Source organism: Heteronotia binoei, chromosome 8 (genome assembly GCF_032191835.1).
Source record: "Heteronotia binoei isolate CCM8104 ecotype False Entrance Well chromosome 8, APGP_CSIRO_Hbin_v1, whole genome shotgun sequence".
Classification (NCBI taxonomy): domain Eukaryota; kingdom Metazoa; phylum Chordata; class Lepidosauria; order Squamata; family Gekkonidae; genus Heteronotia; species Heteronotia binoei.
In genome coordinates, this window is record NC_083230.1 from 112,838,033 (window position 1) to 112,865,018 (window position 26,986).

At 47.8% G+C, this 26,986-nt stretch overlaps 1 protein-coding gene across 4 annotated transcripts in view; it reads left to right on the top strand.

Moving 5' to 3' along the window:
* Positions 1–26,986, top strand: part of SOX5 (SRY-box transcription factor 5) — an 871,788-nt gene that overhangs the window by 754,775 nt on the left and 90,027 nt on the right. For all 4 annotated transcript variants that reach the window (XM_060245898.1, XM_060245895.1, XM_060245896.1 and 1 more), the window contains one exon: positions 19,831–20,008. In XM_060245898.1, coding sequence (XP_060101881.1) covers positions 19,831–20,008 — 178 coding nt within the window. The remainder of the gene's footprint in view (positions 1–19,830; positions 20,009–26,986) is intronic.

A 26,986-nucleotide genomic window follows, 5' to 3' on the forward strand; every position in this document is an offset into this window, starting at 1 on the left:
GATGACCTTGATGTGGGGGGAGGGCCTCCAAACCAGGTGATCTCCTTTCCCCACCTGGGGATTAGCAACCCTAGTTGCCTGGCAACTGACAGGAAGTGGAAGTTACCTAGGGCCTAGGCTGCCGTTGCCAGTGACATGGCAGCACCTTTCCCAGCATGCACAGGAAGTGATGTCATCATGTCACTGGCAACATAGGGACACTGGTATCTTTGCAAAAACTCTATGGCAGGAGTCATTTATTCTGTAGAGTTTTTTGCCCAGAGCATCCACAATTTCTGTCTACATAAAAGCATTCACATATTCAAATTCTACCAATGTTAAACCTTAAAAATGGCACTATTGACCGTCTCTACTTTGTTAAAAAAAACCTTCCGCTTATTAATGGCTAAAAAGTCAGATTTTGCAACTGCCTGAGTTACAGACTTGTTAGTATCTTCCAATAAGTATTTCAGCAGCACAGCATCTGCAAATTTCAGATAATTATCCAGAGGTTTAAATTTGGAGAGTAATGGAAATATTAACTGATATCTCTCTCTGAAATAAAGCTTACAGTGTAAAAGAATGTGAGTGACAGAGGCCCAGAACTAGACACAGCATTACACATCCCAAACACATTGTAACTTTAACCTACCATTATTACGGCTTGGAATAATGTGCTGCTACAAACCAAACCTAAAACCACAGTAGTTCTTCTTTCCTTCCTCCCTCCCTTCCTTTTTTCCTCCCTCTTCCTTCCTCCCTCCCTTCCTTCCTCCCCCCTTCCCTTCTTTCCACCCTTTCTTCTTTCCTCCCTCTTCCTTCTATCCTTCTCCCCCTCCCTCCCTCCCTCCCTCCCTCCCTCCCTCCCTCCCTTCCTTCCTTCCTACCATTATTACGGCTTGGAATAATGTGCTGCTACAAACCAAACCTAAAACCACAGTAGTTCTTCTTTCCTTCCTCCCTCCCTTCCTTTTTTCCTCCCTCTTCCTTCCTCCCTCCCTTCCTTCCTCCCCCCTTCCCTTCTTTCCACCCTTTCTTCTTTCCTCCCTCTTCCTTCTATCCTTCTCCCCCTCCCTCCCTCCCTCCCTCCCTCCCTCCCTCCCTCCCTTCCTTCCTTCCTTCCTTCCTTCCTTCCTTCCTTCCTTCCTTCCTTCCTTCCTTCCTTCCTTCCTTCCTTCCTTCCTTCCTCCCTCCCTCCCTCCCTCCCTCCCTCCCTCCCTCCCTCCCTCCCTTCCTTCCTTCCTTCCTTCCTTCCTTCCTTCCTTCCTTCCTTCCTTCCTTCCTTCCCATTTGCCTGTTAGGTAATTTAGAGGTTCAGGCTCCTGCCTGGGGTTCCCTGCCCCCCCACTCCGGTTCTTTTCTATGGATGGATGTAGACTGGCCAGGGAATCAAGTCCACTGAAGACAGGAAGAGAGAACAGTTGCTCTGGATCTAAATTAATAAATTAATTAATTCTTAAATCCATGCACAAGCAATGCTCTATAGCATATAGAAAACTCCAATAACATACAGAAAAAACCAATACCTGTTATAGTTCACTGTATATTTAATATAAGAAGGAACATTCCTGTCTGCTCACCGGAGAGGCTGTTGGCAAACAGCCCTGAAAACAGGCTAGCATGGGCAATATATGCCTTTTGCACTATTAATCAGGACACTGACGAATGCGCCAAGACCCAACCCCACATACTTTGACTGTATGAACTTTGTTTAAGGTTAGTTTATTGTCTGGTAGGTCAAGAAGCTCCAGGCAGCTTTTTTCCCTGGATGAAGGGCTAAGGCACCTCCCAGCCCTGCAGTCGGTATGTTTAGACTCTGCCTGGTACCCCTGTCTCTTGGAATGTAAGCTATGTTCCTTTGCCCTACAAACAGCTCGACTGCAAAGCCATGTGGGAAGGTGAACCAAAGAAAGGATAAACCCGAGAGAGCAAAGGCCCAGTCTTCATTTCCATGGAACTCTCCCACTTTTAGAATCCTAGAGCTGGAAGGGACCTCCAGGGTCATCGAGTCCAACCCCCTGCACAATGCAAGAATCTCACAAACACCTTCCACTAAATCCACAGGATCCTCATTGTTGTCAGATGGCCATCCAGCCTCTGCTTCAAAACCTCCAAGGAAGGAGAGCCCACTGACTTCATTACTCTTTTTCTTTCTTTTTGCTGTTGCATCACCCAGCTGACTAACGTCAGCTCGGGATCCATCGCAGTCCTGAGATCCTTTCCACAGGAGCAGCAGCCACCACACCTGGCATCTCCCAGCAGAGGGCTGGGCTTCTTTTTTTTTTTTGCCTAAGTGCACAAATTTGCATTTGCCGCATTGTGTTCGTTTCAGCTACGGCTGCCAATTAGGGTTGCCAATCCCCAGGTGGGGGCAGAGGATCCCCTGGTTTGAAGGCCTCCCCCCTCCCCTGCATCAGAAAGCAAGGATGGAGAATGTCTTCTGGGCACGCCGTTATACTGTATGGAGGCCTATTCCCATAGGGTATAATGGAGAATTGATCCACGGGTATCCGGGGCTTTGGGGTGGCTGTTTTTTGAGAAAGAGGCACCAAATTTTCAGCATAGCATCCAGTGCCTCTTCCCAAAATACCGTCCACGTTTCAAAAGGATTGGACCAGGGGGTCCAATTCTATGAGCCTCAAAAAAATGTGGAGGTTGTTTGTGGCGGTGTTTGTGAGTTTCCTGCCTTGTGCAGGGGGTTGGACTAGATGACCCTAGAGGTCCCTTCCAACTCTATGATTCCTTCATTATTTCCAATGGAAGGAAGACATTTAAAAGGTGTGCGGTCACCACCTGGCTCCTGGCTCCACCCCCAAAGTCTCCTGGCTCCACCCCAAAGTCCCTAGATATTTTTTGAATTGGATTTGGCAACCCTACTGCCAGTCCCCCACCCCGAGCTCCTGTTGTCCACCGTCACTCCAAGCCCCTATCCATTATTTCCAGTGGAGGGAAGGCGTTTAAAAGGTGTGCTGTCACAACCTTGCTATTTATAGTATCGTAACATAGCTGTAAGCCAATGTCCTTTGTAGCCGGGCCTCATTTTGGGCAGGAGCTCACAGGAGTGGAGCGCTGAAACCTCTACGTTTTATTGTACTCTTTCTTTCTTAACCCCATCCCCAATACCTGCTTCTGAGCTCCATTGTTCAACCCCCTCCCCGTGAGAATTTTGCAAACTCGCTAATATTTTCCCATCTGACAGCAATGCAGATCCTATGAATTTAGGGGGAGGTGATTGTAGGAATTTTTGTGTTTGTCTGTATCCCTTATAAAGTTTATATCTCCACTATGTGGCATTACATTTTACGGCACGCATGGCCCGGTCCCACAAGGTTTCATTTATGTCAGATCCGGCCCTCATGAGTTCGACACCCCTAGTCTAAATGGCGTGATCCTGCAATGAGCAAAGGGTTGGACTACAACAAGATGACCTGTAGGGGCCCTTCCAACTGTGCGATTCTGTGATTCAGGAACTGATAAAAAACCATAGAGTTCCCAATGATTCCTAGTGCTACTTCCATTGCTTCTGGGTTTTCCCTGGAAGTGATGTCATCATGCTCACAGCCAGGCCTCCGATTCAGCAGGAGCTCACAGGAGCGCAGCTCTTGAATCTTTCTGAGGGTCCCCCCTCTTCCTCCCCACCTACCTTGTCCATTGATTAGTAGGTGCAGCTGCATAACAATCCCTGGAATAGGAGAGCGGGCAGCCAGCCAGCCACCAGGAGCTTTGCCACGCCCCCAGCAGCCCTCATTAACCCCTGGAGAAGCCCGTGCCACCCTTTCTCCACTTCGTAGGTGATTTGAGGCAGTGGTTGGCTTGCTGGCCTTTTGACTTTGGCGGGGGGCAGCCCATTAGAGCCGCAGGCGAGCGAGGCCTTCATGGGCTGGCTGGCTGGATCTCTAGTCAACCCAAGCAGGCCTTGCTTGCCCAGTCCTCGCCTTTCTTTCATCGGGCTGCTTTCGCCTGGAGGTGGTGGTAGCATATGCTAATGAGCTCCGCCACCTATTTTCCTACAAAACAAACCCCTGCTCACATCACTCCCTGCCACACTTCTCCCAACCTTCCTATCTATTGCCCTGCTCGGCCTGGCAATCCTAGTTTCAGCCCTTCCTTCCTGCCTATCAAAAGTTAGCGTCAGCTAAGACTTCTCCGTAAAGCAGAGCTCTGAGACAACGTGGTACCTCCTGTACTGTTAATTTAAGTCCCTTTCGCTCTTGTCTGGACTCCACCCAGCGCAAACACCCTCTCACTGTAATAGCCAAGGGAAGCTCTTCTCTATCTTCTCTTCCCCCCCCCCCTCCCGTTTGCTCTCTTGATGAATTGTGTATAAAACACATAGAAACCCCGGTGCCAAGTACATTGGGGGAAATCACATGCCGCCTCGCTATCTCAGCAAAACAGCATATGGGGAATAGACAGGCATAAAAGCCGAGGGTTTCTGGGCAGGCATGGGGGTCATTGTAATCGGATCCCGTGTTTTCATTGAAGCAGCAAGGCATCACGGTCCGGGGAAACAAAAGATGACGAGAGAGGAGGGGAGCAGCGAAGAAGGAGGCGACCTGAAACGGGAAATTCAGAGTAGCAGATTTGTTGTTTGTCTGACAGCCAGCTGCAGACGATGAAGGAGGGATGAACTCTGCGCCGCGCGGCAGAATGATTAAGTCGTATCTCGAGAGCTGGCATCCTTGCAAACAGCTCAATATTGCTTGCAAAGAGACAGCTCCCGGCCTACCCACTCGGCGTAGCGCAAAGTGGTGGGTTACGGGGAGCCAGAGCAGTAAAACAGTGAGAACGTTGGTCTAAGGGCTGCAGGAAACCCAGGTTGGAGTTCCAAGAAACACACCGGGTGACCTCATTCAGTCTTGCCTGACGCACAGGGTAGTTGTGAAGATAACGTGAAGACGGGAAGAACCATAGTAGTCCCCAGGTGTGGAGAGCCAGTGTGGTGTAGTGGTTAAGAGCACGGACTCTGATCTGGAGAAATGGGTTTGATTCCCCACTTCTCCACACACAGCTGCTGGTGTGACCTTGGGTCAGTCACAAGTTCTTTCAGAGCAGCTCTGATCAATAGCAGTTCTCAGAGAGGCACTCTCTGCCCCACCTACCTCACAGGGTGTCTGTTGTAGAGAGGGGAAGGGAAAGGAGACTGGAAGCCGCTCTGAGACTCCAAGTGAAGGACGGGGTATAAATCCAATCTCCTTCCTCTTCTTCTTCCTCTTCATTGTCTTCTTCTTCTTCTTCCTTATCTACTTACCTTTTCAGAGCTCCTGTAATCAGATGATCTTGAGCAATGCTCATCATGTATAGCGTCACTAGATTTCCCGTCCTCCAGGTAGGGCCTGTAGATGTCCCATTGTTAGAGTTGATATCCAGACTCCAGAGATCAATTCCCCCAGAGAAAATGTCTGCTTTGGGGGGTGCATTATAGGCCACTGAGATCTCTCCCTGCCCCAAACCCCACCCTCCCCAGGCTCCACCCCCCAAAATCTCCAGCCGTTTCCCAGCCAGGAGTTGGCATCCCAAAGTCCATCACAGAGAGCCAGTTTGGTATAGCAGTTAAGTGTGCGGACTCTTATCTGGGAGAACCTGTTTGATTCCCCACTCCTCCACTTGCACCTGCTGGAATGGCCTTGGGTCAGCCATAGCTCTCGCAGAGTTGTCCTTGAAAGGGCAGCTTCTGAGAGAGCTCTCTAAGCCCCATACACCTCACAGGGTATCTGTTGCAGCGGAGGAAGATAAAGGAGATTGTAAGCCACTCTGGGACTCTGATTTAGAGAGCAAGGCGGGGTATAAATCTGCTGTCTTCTTCTTCCTACAAAAAAGAGGGAGGACAATAACTCACAGGTTCACTTTGAGGCTCAACAATATCTAAGAAGAAGATATTGGATTTATATCCCACCCTCCACTCCAAATCTCAGAGTGGCTCATAATCTCCTTTACCTTCCTCCCCCACAACAGGCACCTTGTGAGGTGGGTGGGGCTGAGAGGGTTCTCACAGCAGCTGCCCTTTCAAGGACAACCTCTGCCAGGGCCGGCTCATGGGAATAGGCCAACTAGGTGGTGGCCTCGGGCCCCACCTGGCCTAGGGGCACCACAAAGTGCCCCGCCTCTGCACTCCCGTACCAGTCCTGTCTTTGCCCAGGCTCCCCGAGGCTCGGGAAGCCTGGGCAAAAGGCGGGGTGGGGCCGCGAGCTGCCGCATTCTGTCTTTGCCCAGGCTCCCTGAGACTCGGAAAGCCTGAGCAAAGGGGGGGGGGGTGTTCAGTGATGTCATGGTGGTGCGCGCGCTGTGTGTGCGCGAATATGATACTGGGGGGGGTCGCAGAGTGCTATTCAGCCTGGGGCGCAGAAGAACCTAGCCCTGGGCCCAGCCAGAGCTATGGCTGACCCAAGGCCATTCCAGCAGGTGCAAGTGGAGGAGTGGGGAATCAAACCCGGTTCTCCCAGATAAGAGTCTGTACACTTAACCACTACACCAACCTGGCTCTCTTAAAAATGTGAAAAGAACAACAGTTGTCTCAAAGACAAGTGCCTATGTTTCTTTTCTTTTTAAAAAGATGACTTGCATTCTCTCCTGGTGTCTCAGCCAAAATTTATGACTTAAATGTCTTTCTGCCCCCCCGCCCCCCTTCAGATGCATAAATTTCCGTCTTGAGAGAAAGGAATGCATTATTCTTAATCAGAACTTGAGAACAGAGAAAGGAGGAGGGAAGGGGGGGTGTACCGGGCAGAGGGGGGTGAAGCTGTGGAGGAGAATGATCTAATTCCGCCATCCTGTCATGAGAACATCCCTGCTTAATTTAATACAATTATTTCATCAGGGAGGATAATATCAGCCACATAATTCATTTACACAACATATTTCACAACTTGCCTTTACCTCTTAATATCACTGCTAATAATTTTCGTGGCTGCCGCTGATGGGATAAGAGAAGGAGAGCTGTGGAAGGAAACTGAAAAAGTGGTGTAGCGGTGAAGTGCACGGACTCTTATCTTATTTGATTCCCCCACTTGCAGCTGCTGGAATGGCCTTGGGTCAGCCATAGATCTCACAGAGCTGTCCTTGAAAGGGCAGCTTCTGGAAGAGCTCTCTCAGCCCCACCTTCCTCATGGGGTGTACATTGTGGGCAGGACCGGATCGACAAGTTTTTTGAGGGGGGGGAATTTAAAAATGACGCCCCCTTATGAGCCCATTCTATCTTATGGGCCCATAGAATAGAATGGACTCCATACCGAATTTGATAGCGCCCAGGGCAAGCGCCCCATCTGCTCCATCTCTAGATCTGGCACGGGTGGTAGGGGAGGAAGGTAAAGGAGATTGTAAGACGCACTGAGACTCTGCAATTGAGAGCAGAGGGCAGGGTATAAATCCAATATCATCTTCTTTCTTCTTCTTCCTATGATTTTTCTTGATCCGTTTGCTCATACTGATAACGTAAAACATAATGCGTGTTTCAGTGATATCAGTGCATCAATAAGCAGGCCTTTGTATACTGTTAGGGATGCCAGCCTCCAGGTGGGGCCTGGAACTCTCCTGGAATTACAACTGATCTGCAGACTGCAGAGATCACTTGCCCTGGAGAAAATGGCTGCTTGGAGGGTGGATTCTATGACATTGTATCCTGCTGAGGTCCCTCCCCTCTCCAAACCCCACCCTTCCCAAGCTCCACCCCCCAAATCTCGCAGAGTTTTTCCACCTGGAGCTGGCAACCTGACAAGCCTACCAACCAGGGTTGTCAACCTCCAGTTGGTAGCTAGAAAACTCCTGGGATGACACCTGATCCCCAGGTGACTGAAATGGCCGCTTTGGAAGGTGGACTCAAAGCATTGTACTCCACTGAGGTCACTCGCCAAACCCTACCAGTTTGGTGTAGTGGTTAAGTGTGCGGACTCTTATCTGGGAGAACCGGGTTTGATTTCCCCACTCCTCCACTTGCACCCGCTAACATGGCCTTGGGTCAGCCATAGCTCTGGCAGAGGTTGTCCTTGAAAGGGCAGCTGCTGTGAGAGCCCTCTCAGCTCCACACACCTCACAGGGTGTCTGTTGTGGGGGAGGAAGGTAAAGGAGATTGTGAGCCGCTCTGAGACTCTTCGGAGTGGAGGGTGGGATATAAATCCAATATCTTCATCTACCTCACAGGGTGTCTGTTGTGGGTGGGGGGAGGAAGGTAAAGGAGATTGTGAGCCGCTCTGAGACTCTTCGGAGTGGAGGGTGGGATATAAATCCAATATCTTCATCTACCTCACAGGGTATCTGTCATGGGAAGATAAAGGAGATTGTGAGCCGCTCTGCGACTCTTCGGAGTGGAGGGCGGGATATAAATCCAATATCTTCATCTACCTCACAGGGTATCTGTTGTGGGGGGGGAAGGTAAAGGAGATTGTGAGCCGCTCTGAGACTCTTCGGAGTGGAGGGCGGGATATAAATCCAATATCATCTTCTTCTTCTTCTACCTTCCCCATCCTCCACCCCAAAAATCTCCAGGTATTTCCCAACCTGGATCTGGCAACCCTACCCAAACTCCTCAGGGGTTGATCACAAACCAAGTGTAAGACTTCGAGCTTACTAAAGTGACTCAAAACACTGTGCAGGACTTCGAGCTCGCTGGAATCCTTCGTCTGCCCTGATTTTACAAAAATCGAAAAATGAAAGAAGGGGAAAGCAGAGGTAATCAGGTCAGGATCTTAAGACTCTATCGTGTCAGCCCCTGTCCCATGTACATAATATAGAAGAACTATGCAATATGTGCATGAGGAGCAGTCAGTTGATAACGTTGTCAACCTCCAGGTGAGACCTGGAGAGCTCCTGGAATTACAGCTGACGTCCAGATGACACTTACCAATTCCTCTGGAGAAAATGGCTGCTTTGGAGGGTAGAGTCAATGGCGTTATATTGTGATGAGGCCCCTCCCCTCCTCCAACCCCACTCTCCCCAGACTCCACCCCTAAATCTCCCAGTCCTGATTTGGCAATCCTAACGCGTGGGAAGCTCAGGTGTAACCAGAAGTGGAATTCTAGCAGGAGCTCCTTTGCTTATTAGACCACACACCCTTGATGTAGCCAATCCTCCAAGAGCTCACAAGACTCTTTTTTGTAAGCTCTTGGATGATTGGCTACCTCAGGGGTGTGTGGCCTAATATGCAAAGGAGTTCCTGCTAGAATCCCATCTCTGGGTTTAACACTCCTTGACCCTGTCTTACGTACAAGCTAAAAGAAATGAAGCCAGCAGTAGCGCTGGTCGAGTTTTCATCTTGGGAGGGTTCGTCCCGAATGGTGGTAATCCGCTCACTTGGCAACACTGTCGAAGTTTGGCTTGTTTCTTTGAAAATTGACGTATTGGTTTTGAAAGGGAACAAATGAATTTAAAACAACAACAACAAACCATATGTTTGGGCAGGAGCACTGGAGCCTCTAAACTTTGTGCTTTCTTTCTTTCTTAAACCACCCCCCACCTCCCCAAATACTTACTTCTGGGCTCCACTGTTCGACCCCCCTGTGAAAATTTTGCTGAACTCTTAAGATTTGACAAACTTTCTAATATTTCCCCCCCACACACAAAAAAAAATGAGAAAATAACCCAAATATATAAAGCAGACAGATGGAAATCTTCATCATGCCACTGTGGCCACATAGTCATTTGAAAAGTCATTTGAAAAAGTATGATGGGAGTAAGGGTTTATGATGACAATTCTAATTCAAGAAGCATTTTAAGGTAGATGCTGAACTGATATAATTTAGTCCACCTTCTGATGATGCCAGGGGTGTGTGGCATATGCAAATGTGTTATGCGAATGAGTTGTGCTGACACGCTCTGGCACCTCTTTTTCTATGAAATGACCCCTGATATTTGGTATCAGTAAATCTACACATCCAACAATGAGGAACGGAGGACAGAAAATGTTGACTTCAAAATATTAGTAAGAGGCTGAGAACATTGGGTTGTCCCTAAAGATCTCTGTGTCTGTACCACAGCAGCCCTAAAGATCTGTGTGTGTGTGTGTGTACCACAGTAACCCTCTGGGGGCATCACTGGTGAAGCTTCATTTGTCTGTGCCAGTTGCCAGTAGATGTCTATTATTGGTCTATTTACCAGTCAGATGCTTTTTGGGGATAAGCGAGCGACCGAGCAGATACGCCAGTGACTGGCGGTATTGTTCGGCACACGACAATGGCCCGATTGTCTGTGGTCCCAGATGTGCCAGCAAATGCACCGGATTGTGCATTGACGGCGAAATGAAGATCTCTGTGAAAGAGGAAAGCGGGGGGAGGGATAGTCCTGGACTTTTGTTTCCAAAGGAAGGGGGGAGGGTATGCGTTCCCCCCCCCAAAAAAAAAAAAAGAACACCAGCCTCTGTGGCTTCTCCTGTTTCTCTGAGCTTGGCTGTAGATTCTTCCCCATCAAGGTCATTGAAATAAACTGCAAGAAGCAATGGACTGATGTTGCCAGAATTCATAGAAAGTCTCTTTGGGAGAACAGGCATCACTGGGCTCCGTGGCTCCCGCCATAAAGTCTGTGCTTTGCAATCCCACTGCTTGAGTTGTAGATTTCACCTGTGGCATTGAGCCACCTAGAAGGCTCTTTGTTCAGCTACAAAGATCTTTCAGGGCTTTTCTTACAGGGCCTACTGTAAACTCTTGGAGGATTGGCAACATCAGGGGTGTGTGGCCTAAAATGCAAAGGAGTTCCTGCTACCCAAAAAAAAAAAAAAAAAAGCTGCCCTGACCAGGGTCAATATTCAGCGGAGTTAGCCGTGATTAGTCTGTTGCTGCAGAATAGCAAAGAGTCCAGTAGCACCTTTAAGACTAACGCATTTTATCGTAGCATAAGCTTTTGAGAAACACAGCTCTCCTCGTCGAATGCATGAAGGTCAATATTGTGAATCTGACTGGCAGCAACACTCCAGGGGCTTCAGAGCTAGGTTGCTAATTGCAGGAATGGGTATAAGCCAGGGGTGGCCAACAGTAGCTCTCCAGATGTTTTTTGCCTACAACTCCCATCAGCCCCAGCCATTGGCCATGCTGGCTGGGGCTGATGGAAGCTGTAGGCGAAAAACATCTGGAGAGCTACCGTTGGCCACCCCTGGTATAAGCCATGATTTCCCCTCTTGGCAGACCAAAGTGTTGCAGTCTTTTCCAGAGGTGTCAAGCTCATTTGTTATGAGGGCTGGATCTGACATAAATGTCACTTGGTTGGGCCAAGTCATGTGTGCCATAAAATGTAATGCCACACATGGTATCAGAGATACAAACTTTATAAAAGATCCAGGCAAATCCAATTAACAGTATTGGTTTTTTAAACTCAGAATACAAACATGCTATAAATATTAATGCTCTTACAGCATTTGATGGCAGACTTTTTATGGGGTGGTTTGCCATTGCCTTCCCCAGTCCTCTACACTTCCCCCCCAGCAAGCCGGGTACTCCTTTTACTGACCTCAGAAGGATGGAAGGCTGAGTCAACCTCAAGCCAGCTTCCTGCACCCAGCTTCCGCTGGGATCGAACTCAGGTCGTGAGCAGAGCTTTGACTGCAATACTGCAGCTTTACCACTCTGCCCATATATAGGGACATAATGCACAATCTCTATCATCTGGCAATTAAGGTAATGATCAGTTACTCGTAGGCCAGGTAAGAGTCCTAGACAGGCCATTTCCATTCTATGGGTCATATATTTGACACCCCTGCAACAGAGACCCATTTGTCTATGCCAGGGGTGGCCAAACTGTGGCTACGGAGCCACGAGTTGGTATTTTACACATATTGTATGGCTCTCAAAGCTGCCACCGCCCCATCAGCAAGTTTAGAGAAGGCATTTGTTTCTTGACACCACTTCTCCAAGCCAAGCATCCAGAGGCTTAGAGAATGCATTTAAAGTTGTTTTCTTTCCACCTCTCCTTCCCTCCTCCCCCTCTCCATCTCTTTGCCCGCCTGCTTTCCTTCCTGTCTTGCTGCTCTCCAACATCTGATATCCATGCCTTGCAGCTCTCAAACATCTGACGTTTATTCTTGGTGGCTCTTACCAGGGGTGGAATTCTAGCAGGAGCTCGTTTGCATATTAGGCCACACACCCCTGATGTAGCCAATCCTCCAAGAGCTTACAAAAAAGAGGCTTGTCAGCTTATGGAGGATTGGCTACATCAGGGGGTGTGGCCTAATATGCAAAGGAGCTCCTGCTAGAATTCCACCCCTGGCTCTTATGTTAAGCAGGTTTGGCCACACCTGGTCTATGCCTTTGAATCCCTTCCTTCCTCCATTTTATTCACACGAACAATGCTACGAAGTAGGCCAAGCTGAAAGACAAGGACTGTCTCAGGCAGCAATCTTCGTGGCCGAGTGGGGATTTTGTCCCAGTTTCTAATCGAGCACTCTGACTCCGACACAAAACTAGAGCTGCTGCTGGAAGAGCTCTCTCAGCCCCACCTACCTCACAGGGTGTCTGTTGTGTGTGTGTGTGTGGGGGGGAGGTAAAGGAGATTGTGACCGCTCTGAGACTTTGAGATTCCGAGTATAGGGCAGGATATAAATCCAATTAGATCGTCGCAACCCTTGAAAGCTGTGATGGTACATTGAAGGAGCCTGCGTTAGGATTATTAATGTGGGCAAGACTAAAATCTCAGTTGCTTCTCTAAGAAACCCGCCCTCACAAGACCAATGTTTGCTGAAGGAGGCTGGTTGGCAATCCTTCTGCTGAACGTCCAAATTATTATTATTATTTTTCTCATGTGTAGAAAGGGTACTTTTTTGTTAGCCAAGTATGCCATTTTTTCCACGAAAACAGTTTGTGACCTCCCCCCCGCCCCATGATTACATTTTGGTTTTAATCACATTGGTGTTTATATTCTTGGGGGGGGGGGGGAGTGAAAAAAAACTCCCTGGTCTTCTGCTCTCAAAGCATTTATCTTGAAGCCTGCTGAAGAAATGTTTGACTTAAAAGAAGATGCTTTGTTTTGTTGCTTCAGCTGGGTTTAGATTGGCCTGATCTTATCGGTGATCTATCTTAGAAGAGAAGGTCTCCAGGCTGCTGTAGACCAAAGCGGTTAACACAGATAGCCAGAGTCAAGCTTCTCCATGCTGAACTAAGACAAACTTTAAAAAGAAGAAATGACCTTTACAGAGGAGGAATACACTTGCATTGGGTTCCAAGTCCAATTCAAGAGAAGGGACGGTGGCTCAGTGGTAGAGCCACTGAGTGGTAGGGAAGGGACGGTGGCTCAGTGGTAGAGCATCTGCTTGGTAAGCAGAAGGTCCCAGGTTCAATCCCCGGCATCTCCAACGAAAAAGGGTCCAGCCAAATAGGTGTGAAAAACCTCAGCTTGAGACCCTGGAGAGCCGCTGCCAGTCTGGGTAGACAATACTGACTTTGATGGACCGAGGGTCTGATTCAGTATAAGGCAGCTTCATATGTTCATGTTCAAGAGATATCTGGGGACTTTAGGGGTGGAGCCAGGAGACTTTGGGGGTGGAACCAGGAGACATTAGGGGTGGAGCCAAGATCAAGGCTGTGACAAGCAGAATTGAACTCCGAAGGGAGTTCTGGCCATCACATTTAAAGGGATGGCACATTTTTTCAATGCCTTCCTTCCATAGGAAATAATGAAGGAGTTCTGGCCATCCATTGTTCCCTCTAAGCTGCAGGGTATTGTGAGCAAAAATTCTGCTTTGTGAGCTACTGGCATTAAAGTTGTGAGCTACTAATTAAATTAGTGTGCTCTGGGGTCATCCTTCCTGAGCGAAGACAAAAAGGTGTGAGCTGGAGGCTAAAAATCTGTGAGCTAGCTCATGCTAACTCTGCTTACAGGGAACACTGGCCATTTAAAGGGACCGCACACCTTCCTTCCTTCCATAGGAAATAATGCCTTCCTTCCATAAGAAATAATGAAAGATAGGGGCACCTTCTTTTGGGGCTTGTATAGTTGGACCCCCTGGTCCAATCTTTGTGAAACATGGGGGGGGGGGGTGTTTTGAGGAGAGGCACCGAATGCTATACTGACGATTTGGTGCCTCTACCTCAAAAAACGGCCCTCCCAGAGCCCCAGATACCTGCGGATCAATTCTCCATTATTTTCTATGGGAATAAGTCTCCATAGGAGATAATAGAGTTCCCAGCAGACATTTCCCTCCCCTCCTCCCCACTTTCTGATGACCCTGAAGCAGGGGGGGAGGGCCTCCAAACCGGGGGATCCCCTGCCCCCACCAGGGGATTGGCAACCCTACACTTGCATGCTACCACTAGAGCTCAGTTTTAACCCTAGTTCAGTTACGTTGGATCAGTATAGCCAGGGGTGGAATTCTAGCAGGAGCTCCTTTGCCTATTAGGCCACACACCCCTGATGTAGCCAATCCACCAAGAGCTTATAAGGCTCTTTTTTTGTAAGCTCTTGGAGAATTGGCTACATCAGGAAGGTGTGGCCTAATATGCAAAGGCGCTCCTGCTAGAATTCCACCCCTGGAGGGAACCCTGGTTAAAATTCCTACTCTGCCAGTGAAGCGGAGTTTGCAGAAACCTCTCTTTTAGCTCTCTGTGTCCAGCATTCACTTTTAAATCGATATTCGTCATAGGGCTGTGGGACCATTGCCCCCCCCCCCCACACACACACACACACTCGTGTTCTTGAGCTCTCATTGCCAACGACAGCTCCAAGTGAGGGGCTGTGGGTCATTGATAAGAGCATCTTCTTGGCATGCAGAAGGTCCCAGGTTCAATTCCTGATATCTCCAGAAAAAAAGATCTGGCAATGGGCAATGTGAAAGACCTCCGCCTGAGACCCTGGAGAGCTGTTGCCAGTCTAAGAAGGCAAGACTGATCTTAATGGACCCAGCGATTGATTCAGTATAAGGCAGCTTCATGTGTTCAAGCAGCAGTGGTGGGAAATTTTCAAAACTCGACAGCAATGTGACCATCGCTTCTGGGGAAAACCTGGAAGTGACAGAGACAGCTCTAGGAATCACTGGGAATTCTGTAGAGACCCCAACCATGTTTCTCCACCCTCAGCCCTCCCACCAGTTGCCTGGCAACCATAACTGGAAGCCATAGTGGGGTATTCAGTGGATTCAGATGGGTAGCCATGTTGGTCTGAAGCAGCAGGACAAACTCTGAGTCCAGTGGCACCTTTAAGACCAACAAAATTTTATTCATGGTATTTTTCGTGTGCAAGCGCACTTCGCCAGAACTTCTGATGAAGTGTGCTTGCACATGAAAGCTTATAGAATCATAGAGTTGGAAGAGACCTCCAGGGTCATCTAGTCCAACCCCCTGCACAATGCAGGAAACACACAAATACCTCCCCCTGAATTCACAGGATCTTCATTGCTGTCAGATGGCCATCAAACCTCTGTTTAAAAACTTCCAAGGAAGGAGAGCCCACCACCTCCCGAGGAAGCCTGTTCCACTGAGGAATTGCTCTAACAGTCAGGAAGTTCTTCCTGATGTTGAATCGGAAGCTCCCTGTGAGGTGGGTGGGGCTGAGAGAGCTCTCACAGTAGCTGCCCTTTCAAGGAAAACCTCTGCCGGAGCTTTCCACTGAGGAATCGCTCTAATGGTCAGGAAGTTCTTCCTAATGTTGAGCCAGAAACTCTTTTGATTTAATTTGGTTCTGGTCCTTCTGGGGCCACAGAAAACAATTCCACACCATCCTCTAGATGACAGCCCTTGAAGATGGTGATCCTTTCCTCATAGGGCTTGGTCTCCAGACCCCTCACCATCTTTGTCGCTCTCCTCTGGACCCTTTCCAGCTTGTCTATATCCTTCTTGAAATGTGGCGCCCAAAACTGAACACAATACCCCAGGTGAGGTCTTACCAGAGCAGAGTAAAGAGATACCATCACTTCATGTGATCTGGACACCATACTTCTGTTGATACAGCCCAAAATTGCATTTGCCTTTTTAGCCAGCACATCACACTGTCGACTCATGTTCAGTGTATGATCCACTAAGACCCCTAGATCCTTTTCACACATACTACTGCCCAAACAAGTCTCTCCCATCCTATAACCATGCATTGGATTTTTCCTTCCTAAATGGAAGCTGAGGTCCATCAGTGGCTATTAGCCACTATATATAAATATATATATAAATTTTTTTTTGAACACTGTGGGCGTTTTCGCACTCACCTTCAAGTGGTGCGACCACCCTCCTCACGCCGGCGGATCTGCAGGGATTTCGCACCAGAAGCGCCGGCGCACCCAAAAGAGCCGGCGACTTCCGTCGCGAAACCAGCTCAAACGTTTTCCTGCTTCTTGGCGGTTTCCGTTTGAGCTGGTTTCGCGACGGAAGTCGCCGGCTCTTTTGGGTGCGCCGGCGCTTCTGGTGCGAAATCCCTGCAGATCCGCCGGCGTGAGGAGGGTGGTCGCACCACTTGAAGGTCAGTGCGAAAACGCCCTGTGTGACACAGCGTGTTGGACTGGATGGGCCATTGGCCTGATCCAGCATGGCTTCTCTTATGTTTTTAAATGCAAAACTTTACATTTATCCCTGTTAAAATTCATTTTATTGGTTTTAGCCCAGTTTTCCAGCCTGTTATACCATGAATAAAACTTCGTTGGTCTTAAAGGTGCCACTGGACCCAAGCTTGATTAGGTAGATGACGTCAGGGCTTTTTTTTGAGCGGGAATGCACAGGAACGCAATTCTGGCTGGCTTCATGGCAGGGGGTGTGGCCTAATATGCAAATAAGTTCCCGCTGGGGAACCTTTTTCTACCAAGAAAAAGCCCTGTGTGGCATTGTAGTTTTCAAGATATCATCAAGACTTCTGGTGGGCTTCCAGACCATTCACCTCTTCTAGCTGGAGTTTCCAGAAAGCTCTAGGAACTGGAAAAGACAGATGGTTATATAAGTGAAGTCATATTTCATTGCTATGGCTTGTTTGCTTACAGTTATCAGATGACGGCCAAGTGTGTGTGACCTGCCATTAATTTATCATTAACTCTAAACACACAATGGAAATGAATAAAGAGGAAGTTGGAGTGATGTTTACTGGATCCAGAACACTTGGTTTCACATTCCTCTAAGAAAGGCTGTTTTGAATTGAATTTATACATAATAATTGGAAAACTTTCTTAACAGAAAGATTAGAGTATGCCCTACATGAATGAAGACGTAAAAGTGTTGTTCAACCAAGGGCAACGGAGTTTCAGAACCATCAAAAGCAAACTTATTTATTTATTTGTTGCTCGACCAAGGCCAATGGAGTTTCAAAACCATCAAAAACAAACTTTTATTTACAAAATTCTACCCAGTTTTTCTGCACTCGTAAGCTAACAAATTAAAACGTGCATCATAAAATCTCATTTTAAGCACCGTTAAAGCCATCCAACAAATGCATCATTAAAAACATTTAAAACAATAGTTAAAACCAGGGGTGGAATTCTAGCAGGAGCTCCTTTGCATATTAGGCCACACACCCCTGATGTAGCCAATCCTCCTGGAGATTACAGCAGGCCCTGTAGGAAGAGCCCTGTAAGGAATTCTAGCAGGAGCTCCTTTGCCTATTAGGCCACACACCCCTGATGTAGCCAATCCTCCTGGAGCTTACAAAAAAGAGCCTTGTAAGCTCTTGGAGGATTGGCTACATCGGGGTATGTGGCCTAATATGCAAAGGAGCTCCTGCTAGAATTCCACCCCTGGTTAAGACACTGGGGAGGGAGGAGGGATCACTGAAGGAATGGCAAATAAAACAACCAAAATTATCTTCACTCGCTGGCAGGAGATGGCAGGAGTTCCAGGCTTTTGGTGTCATGGCCAAAGTTTTGGCCACCACTACCTCTCTTGGTAGGTTTTCAAGCTCTGGGTTGGAAAATTCCTGTAGATTTTGAGGGTGGAGCTGGAAAGGTGGGTTTTCAAGAGAGAAAGGACCTCAGCAAGGTATAATGCCATAGAGTCCATTCTCCAAAGCTGCCATTTTCTCCAGGGGAACTGATTTCTGTAGCTTGGAGATCAGATGTAATTCTGGGAGATCTCCAGCTGCCCACCTGAGGTTGGCAACAGTAGGTCTGAAAGGAGATTGTGGAACTAGAGGACAGTAGTTAATGCAAACCAGTTCCAAGAACCAGGGTGTAGTCACAGTGGGGCATTTAGGAGCACGTGCTCCTACATCGCTCATGGTCCAGGTCCTACAAGAGAGAGCCAGTTTGGTGTAATGGTTAAGTTAACGGACTCTTATTTGAGAGAACCGGGTTTGATTCCCCACTCCTCCACTTGCAGCTGCTGGAATGGCCTTGGGTCAGCCATAGCTCTGGCAGAGGTTGTCCTTGAAAGGGCAGCTGCTGTGAGAGCCCTCTCAGCCCCACCCACCTCATAGGGTGTCTGTTGCGGGGAGAGAAGACATAGGAGATTGTAAGCCACTCTGAGATTCGGAGTGGAGGGCTGGATATAAATCCAATATCATTATCTTCTACTACTTTTACAAATCCCGCTGCCCTCGGCTACGCCCTGAGCCTGCTTCAGCGTGGAGGGTGGGATATAAATTAAATAAATAAATGTCTTTCCGGCCAGGACATTGAGGTCTGTTGCATTGGTGTTTGAGTTTGGAGACAGATGTTCCAAGGTCTTGTTAGAGAGCCTTTGAAGGGTCCAGAGGATGCTTATTGTTATTTTTCCTGATACTTTCCCCATTTAAAGTTGCACAGATATCATCAAGACAGAAGGGTAAATCCCATTTGATACAGTATCTGGGTTGATGGGTTTCATTCAGGTGTACTGCCCATCCGTCAAATCAATCATAGGGCTACATCAGGACCTCATTGACTTTCATGCGATGCTCAAACCGCATATTTTCATTGGAGACCAATTACTGCCGCGTAAGGTCTCCTTAAAGTCAAAGGGACCGCGCTCAGGATCGCTCGGGGGTGGGGGGGAGCCGTTTAAGGAATGCAGCTTTAATACTTTTCGTTGTACTATTACTGTTTCCCCTGGTTTATAATTATTCTGCTAATGCACCAGCCGTGTCTCAGGAAGCTCAGCGATAATTTATTTAAAGATGACTTCTGTGGTCCGACTTTTCCCCAGATTGCAATGTTTATTCAGTCATATTTCCAATTAGGTGGGGCCCGGAGGTCTCTCAGAATTACAACTGATCTCTGAAATACTGACTTCCCCTGCAGACAATGGCTGTGTAATCAGGGCTTTTTTTGAGCAGGAACGCAGTTCCGGCTGGTTTGGCATCGGGGTGTGTGGCCTAATATGCAAATGAGTTCCTGCTGGGTTTTTTCCTACAAAAAAGCCATGTGTGAAACAATGGTGATGTCAGGGGATGTCATCTAATATACAAATGATTTCCTGCTACGCTTCTTCTAAAAAAACCCCCCCAAGCCCTGGCTTGCATTGAAAGGTGAATTCTGTGATGTCACCCTTCTCCGGCTACATTTCTGGCACCAACTAGTCACAGATAGCAGAACACAGAAAGTTAGGATTGCCAACCAACAGATGGAGACTGAAGAGCTCCTGGAATTACAACCCATCTCCAGACTACAAAGATTACTTGTTCATTAGTTATTTATCTCCAACATTTACTCCACTTCTCCTGGAGAAAATGGCTGTTTTGGAAGGTGGACTGTACAGCATTATACCCTACCGAGTGTCCTCCCCTCCTTAAAGCTCACCCTCCCAGTCTCCACCCTTTAACCTTCCGGTATTTCCAAAGGCAGAGTTGACAACCCTTACAGGGCTTGGCAAGAAGTCTCTAAGGGTTTCTGCTGGTTAGGAGTAAACCATCTGGTTTTCCTCCCATTTCTTTTAAACCTCCCCTTCCCCACCTGAAAATATGGTGGCCTCACCTGAAGAGGAAAGCCAGTCGCAACTCCAAAGACAGTCCCTCGACCCAGCGTTTCACACCCGCTTTGTTCTCTTATGCTCCTCTTAGGACGACGCGGCCCAGCCGCTGAACCTCTCGGCGAAACCCAAGACGTTGGACAGCAAGTCGCCCACGTCGCCGACCTCTCCTCACATGCCGGCGCTGAGAATAAACAGCGGGAGCAGCTCCTTGAAATCTTCGGTGCCAGCAACGTTAGCCAGTCCTTCTGCCCGAGTCAACACAATAGGTAAGCTCTTCACCTTTTTCATTATTTTGGCCGAGAGGTCAGGGCTGCAAGCCCCTATACGGCCTCTGAGGACCTGTCTTCCTCAGGATAAATCCCGGATCTCCCTCCTTGAATGGTTAGCTCGAAGTAGGCTTGACCGGCTTTCAAGAAGCCGCACGCTCTCCTTTAATTTCCCAGATACGATCTGTCCTTTCCCCCGCTTTCTGGTGTCTTCCCTGCATTTAGAATCTGTGCCGTTTCCCGCCCTCCCTCTCCCCTTTTCAGTGAAATGTAGATTTCGAAAGAACTGTACCTGTAATGAGCGATAATGTAATTGGATAAAAGCTGTGAGGATGGCTGGAGTTGTAAAGGTCACTCTTGTGAGGAGAATTAATGTGTTATACCATTAATAAACTATGGAAACTGCGGACCAAAAGATAACATACTTAAGTTATTGTTAATGACATAGACTTCGCGGCCGTATATCTTCATGCGACAGATGTAGAAAGGGACTTTTTGAGGTTACCGAACAGTATCGCCATGCGTGCCATCTCGGATAATGGAGCCTGAATTTCTTTTTCCATTTCTTTGGAGGAGGAGAATACTTGGCTGGTGTTTGCAGCTGAGTTACAGTCATGAGTGAAGGGATGATCAACAGCGCAGTCCTAAACAGAGTCATGCCCTTCTAAGCCCATTGACTTTAATGGATTTAGAAGAGTGTAATTCATTTTAGGACTGCAGTGTATACTTACTTATCTTACTTCTCTTTTGATTAAAGGTCTTGAATAGATCGAGATCCAACCCTCTTACAGGCAATCACTAGGGCTTTTTTTCGTAGCAGTAGTTCCTTTGAGTTCTAGGCCATATACCCCTGATATAGCCAATCCTCCAAGAGCTTACAGAGCTCTTCTCACAAGGCCTACTGTAAACTCTTGGAGGATTGGCTACATCAGGGGTGCGTGGCCTAATATGCAAAGGAGTTCCTGCTACAAAAAAAAAAGCCTTGGCAATCACCACAGCTAAATATTTAGCAACTGCTAAGGTAGTTCTCCAGTCCTCATCTACGAGGCCAAACTGGACGATTTTTCAAGATGGTAAATTTGCATAACCCATGAAGAGGGAGGACAGATACATTTCTCTCAAATCAGACAGGATTCCCCACTCCAATAAAATATGTTCTAAGGACTTGAGCTGACCAGATCCACATTTACAAATGCTGTCCAAATGTTCGGTGCCTGCAAATTGGCCTTCCAGTATGGTTGAGGGGGGAAAGTCTAACAGAGCAAGCATAAATGCTCTTTTATAATGAGGGATCATTAGGTCTTTTAAGTAGCTTGGGTAGCATAAGACAAGTGAACTTCAAAGAAGGCTGGTGAGCACACCTGCTGCGTCCTCAGTAAGGTTTTATCCAAATTCAGTTCCGAAGGCTTTATTTGTTTTATGATATCCATGTCTTTGTCATTGATTTCCTAACCAATATAGTCCATTCTTAACAATCAACTTCCAACACTGCAGTGTATATCTTGCTCCCCGCTATTGACTAGTTGCAACACCAGCAACACAAGCTCAGGTTGGATTTCGTTCAGCTGTTCATTTTCTCGTTCACCTGGGGTGAGCAGGAATTGCCCCTAGGTGAGTAGCTGAATTCCTAAAGTGCCATAGTGGCCCTCTCTCTGCCACCAATGCCCAGCCAACTTCTTACCACTCCTGGGCCCACTTCTCACCTTTTATTAGTTCTACTATTAAGATTGGGGGGGGGGGGGGCAGGTTTGCCAGCTAAAGAAGAGAACAAAGTGGGAAGTATTGAGCTGGGAGGAGTTTTGATTTTGCACAGCAGGTGGCAAAACCTTGCTATATATCATGTCTTTGAGCCATCCACGTTACCAAGAATGCAGATTGCTGAAATTTTGACAAATTTTGATTATTTGTGTGCCTTTTTATAAGTACCACAGTATTTTTATATAACAAAATGTGAGTGAGTCAACTTTCAGAGGCAACTTAGGAAGCCATCTTTCCAGGATGCCGGGGTGCTAGCTCTGTTTTTTGAAATGCCTGAAGATATGGGGGGGAAGTCCTGGGGAGGGCAGAGTTTGGGGAGGGGAGGGTCCTCAGCAGGGTGCAGTGCCATATAATCCACCCTCCAAAGCAGCCATTTTCTCAAGGGGAACTGATATGGAGATCACTTGTAATAGTGGGAGATCTCCAGGCCCCACTGTGGAGGTTGGCAACCATAGTGAGAGGTCCCAGGTTCAGATCTCAGTTCTGCGATGTGCTCCCTTAAACAAGTTTCTTATCCCCACTCACCTCCGCTCACCTGCATACAAATGCAAAATCTAGCCATAGAAATAATGGGTGGGACAAGCTCTGTTTCCTGATTGAAGGGAGGAGAAGGGGGAGCCCTTCTTCCGCTTTCAAGCAGAGAACGGAGGTTTGGAGGGGTGTAACACTAGATAGTCTGCAGGAAGGAGATTCTTGGACCTGAAGATCTCCAAAAACTGCTTCTTTGACCTGGCATGACCTGCTCAGTGGGAGGGAAAACAGATATGATAAAAACTCCTTGCAGCAGGCAGAAGGTCTCTTTTCCTTGAGGTGCTGCGTCCATGAGCGCATGCAGATCTCTCCTCCAGGATGGAAGCCATTTTGGCCATGTGTTCGGCTCAAGATTTGGGCAGGCTTCTATAGGGATCTGGAACAGCCTAAGCTGAAGAAGCCTGTCCTGTTTTAACTCCTGATAGGGCATGTAAAGAGAGACGGATGGAGGATTTGCATTTTGTCCATTTCATTAGAATCCCTTGCTCAGTCTGGTGCTGTGCTAAAAGTATACTTATGACCAGGAGTGGAATTCTAGCAGGAGCTCCTTTGCACATTAGGCCATGCCCCCTGATGTAGCCAATCTTCCAAGAGCTTACAAAAAAGAGCCTTGTAAGCTCTTGGAGGATTGGTTACATAAGTGGTATGTGGCCTAATATGCAAAGGAGCTCCTGCTAGAATTCCACCCTAGCTTATGACCGTTTTCTTTTACATAAAAGCTATATAACTTTTGATGTTATTTTCCATTCTCTGTACCACAGACCTCCACTGTCTCGGACACTCTATTTTAAAAAGAGTGCTGGGGGAAAGCAGGTGGTTGCCAAGTGTACATTCCTCCAGGGGCACGCTAAGCAAAAACATGGCCCCGTGCTGACCCGGTGCTAGGCAGCAGGAGACACAGAGGCAAGGGCACAGAACTCGGAAGGGAAGCTGGGAATCATGACCCTCCCAGTGTCAGGTGGTGGTGGTGGTGGTGGTTACCAGAGACAGAGAAAGAAAAGCCTCTCCAGGTGTGGAAAAACCCAGGAGGGCAAGGTGGAAACGGGGCCCGCAGGCTGGAGCAGGCGCATTCCCCCAAAGGCTTAACAAACGCTAGGGATTTCAGTAAATCTTCCAAATCAAATAAATTTCACCCTTCCCCCCACAAAAGTACAGATCTTGGCAAGCACCAGGTGTACACCTACTTTACTTTGTACCAAAAATAACTAACTCATCTCCGTTCTTTGAAGCTTGGTGATCCCTATTGCAAAATGTGTTTTGTGTAATACGGTTCCTTTTTCCTGTCAGTGATTTCCACCAACCCTAAGCAAAGAAAACAAAAATACCAACCAATAATAATAATAATAATAATAATAATAATAATAATAATAATAATAATAATTTATATTCAACTGGCATCTATATTAATCATTTCACTGCACACTAGTAACTTGGCAGCTCTTGAAAAGCATAAGGGTTACTTGATTTCCTCCCCCCCCCCCTCCCCGTTCATATGTGTGTACGTGCGCATGTGCATTTTTTTTTTTCACTGCCTGGTGCCAAGAGTTTTCAAAGATAGCGATGCGTAGGGAGAAAAAGCCCAAATAATCTGGAGGAGGGCAGGGCTTCTTATTCTTAAGCAAACTCGGAGCCCTTTTTTTTTTGTAGAAAAGGCCCGGCAGGAACTCATCTGCATATTAGGGCACACCCCCAACATCAGCATTGTTTTGCAGAAGGCTTTTTGGTAGGCAAAGATCGGCAGGAACTCATTTTCCTATTAGGCCACACCCCGTAACACCAAGCCAGCCTGAACTGTGTTCCTGTGTACCAAAAAAAAAGCCTGGAGCAAACTCTTCTGGAAAGGGGGGACAATCAGTTTGTAAGCACCCTACCTGTTCAAATCCAGGGCACCCCTATGTTTGTCAGCAACCATTTGTCAGCTTTACAAATATTGTAGTTTGTTGGCTGCGAATGTCAGCTTCTAGGTGCGTGGATTCATCCCGCCATGTCAAATCTTTTCTGTCCTGCTGATAGTTTAAAAAACAAATAAACACCAAGGCACTTAGTAATCATCAGGGCTCACTTTGTAGCAGGAACTCCTTTGCATATTAGGCCACACACCCCTGATGTAGCCAATCCTCCTGGAGCTTACTGTAGGCCCTGTACTAAGAGCCCTGTAAGGAATTCTAGCAGGACCTCCTTTGCATATTAGGCCACACCCCCTGATGTAGCCAATCCTCCTGGAGCTTACAGCAGGCCCTGTACAAAGAGCCCTGTAAGGAATTCTAGCAGGACCTCCTTTGCATATTAGGCCACGCCCCCCTGATGTAGCCAATCCTCCCAGAGCTTACAGCAGGCCCTGTATGAAGAGCCCTGTAAGGAATTCTAGCAGGACCTCCTTTGCATATTAGGCCACACACCCCTGATGTAGCCAATCCTCCTGGAGCTTACAGCAGGCCCTGTATGAAGAGCCCTGTAAGGAATTCTAGCAGGACCTCCTTTGCATATTAGGCCACACCCCTCTTATGTAGCCCATCCTCCTGGAGTTTACAGAACTCTCAGTACAGGGCCTACTGTAATCTCTAGTAATTTCGAACCTGGAGCTGGCAATTCTACCCCCCCCATCCCCTGCTAGTGGCCAGTGGGACCTGGCAACCCTAATACAATGCCCTAGAGCCCACCACTCAAAGCATCCATTTTCTCCGGGAGAACTGATATCTGTCATCTGGAGTCCAGTTATAATTGGGGTAGATCTCCAGGCCCCACATGGAGGTTGGCAACCATAAGACTCCCTGGTATGCAGAAGCTCTAAAGGGAGGGAGCTTTTTGCATCGGTGGGAAATTTTTTTGAAAAGCGGCTCTCCCACCAATCTGTAAAGTCCACTTCATTCTTCATGTTGGACACTAATTTAGCCCCCCAACACCAGGGTTGCCAAGCTCTATTTTCTTCCCGACAGGGAGAACTTTGGGCGACACTCTAGTTTCTGGGCAAAACTCTATGATTTAAGCCCAACTTTACCATAGAGTTTTGCCCAAAAACTAGTGTCCCCGTGCCACATCGGCAGCAAGATGACGTCACTTTTCGGTATTTGCGGGCAGGAGGAGCCTGCAAAAGCAGGGGAACCCCCACCCAGTCCGGGGGGCTGGCAGTGGCAGCCCTTCCCTCCAGCCAGACCTATAATTACACAAAGTAGAGGGGGGTTGATTTCCAAATACAGTCGCCAGCCTCCAGGTGGCACCCAAAGATCTCAGGCTGTTACACTTGATCTGCAAATGACCAAGATCAGCTCCCCTGGGAAACAATGGCTGCTTTGGAGGGTAGACTGTTTAGCATTATAACCTGCTGAAGTCCCTCCCCTCCCCAAACCCCACCCCCTCTAGGCTCCACCCCCCAAATAGCGAGGTATTTCTCAACCCAGAGCTGGCAGCCCTGTTTTGCAAAGGAATCTAGAGGTCCCAACCGCGATTTCGAAAGCATTATAAACACACAAACACAACCAGCAACAGCAACCCAAAACCTTGTGAGGGTTCGAGCCTGAAACGCATCTGCCATCGGCTTCTCTCCCCTGGAAACGCTGTCAGGCCCGGAGTGCCAAGGAGGCGACGTTTGTGCATTCTTTGGCAATCGGCAGATCAGATGGGGGGGGGGGGGAGCGATACACCAAGAATGCGTAATCGGACATGATTAGACAAGGCTCTTTAGAAACAGAACATCCATAATTGAGACAAAAGGGAGGGGGGGAAAGAGTATTAATAACACTTTCCCTCACACGGCAGTTAGCCATTTTATATTTCCTTTCTTTAATCTTAGTGTTTTTCAACAAATCATGGGATTTAATAGCGTGTTTTGGCAGATTAGAGGATTTATGGCCCAGATGTTTTGTGTTCTAAAAATGGATTAGGGTGGTAAAGTTTGCTGGAATCCATGGAACATGTTGAGGCAAGCCGGTCATTCTGTGCCTGATTAGTGCTAGCCTTCTGTCTTCTCAGCCCCTCCATCTGTTACAATTCACCGACGGATCTGGTTAGATTTAGCCTCATGTCACAAACAGAAGCCCCTTTTCCGGGCAATTTCATATTACAGTTTCGAGGCTCTTTTTAAAAAAACAATGAAACGAAAATTGCTTTGTCGGTGCCCTGGATAAAAGATGCAAAAAATGGGGGGAGGAGGCAAAAAAAACAATAGAGAGGGTGGGTTAAGGAAATTTGGTTAAATAGTAACTTCCTCCTCCCTCCACCCAACGTCAAAATAAACCTGGGATCTGGACTCTTTTGCAAGCTGCAAGAAAGCTGGGGAGGGGAACCAAAGGCATATTGTAATGAGTATAATCTACAGCCGGTTAGAGATGGGGAGGGGGAGGAGAAATGGGGGGAAGCGTTACACGGTGACACATTTAAAAGGAGCGAACATTTGAGAATGCTTGTAATGTTTTAACGGGGAATCATTTCAGCTGCTATGACAGCTAAACTCTAGGCGGACACGTTTGTGTGTTGTATACGTATGCACATATATAGGTACGCTGCAGCTAAGGATTAACTCTCTCTGACCCGGAGATAGCGGAGTGGGAATGAAGGTGGCTCCGGAGTGTCTACGGCATTTCTGGATGACAGGTGGCCCGGGGAGGGATGGGACTACCGTACTGTGGAGGAGATTGATCTTCTCAGCCCTCCCATAGCAAAGGGAAGCATTGCCACCTGCGGTTTCTAAAC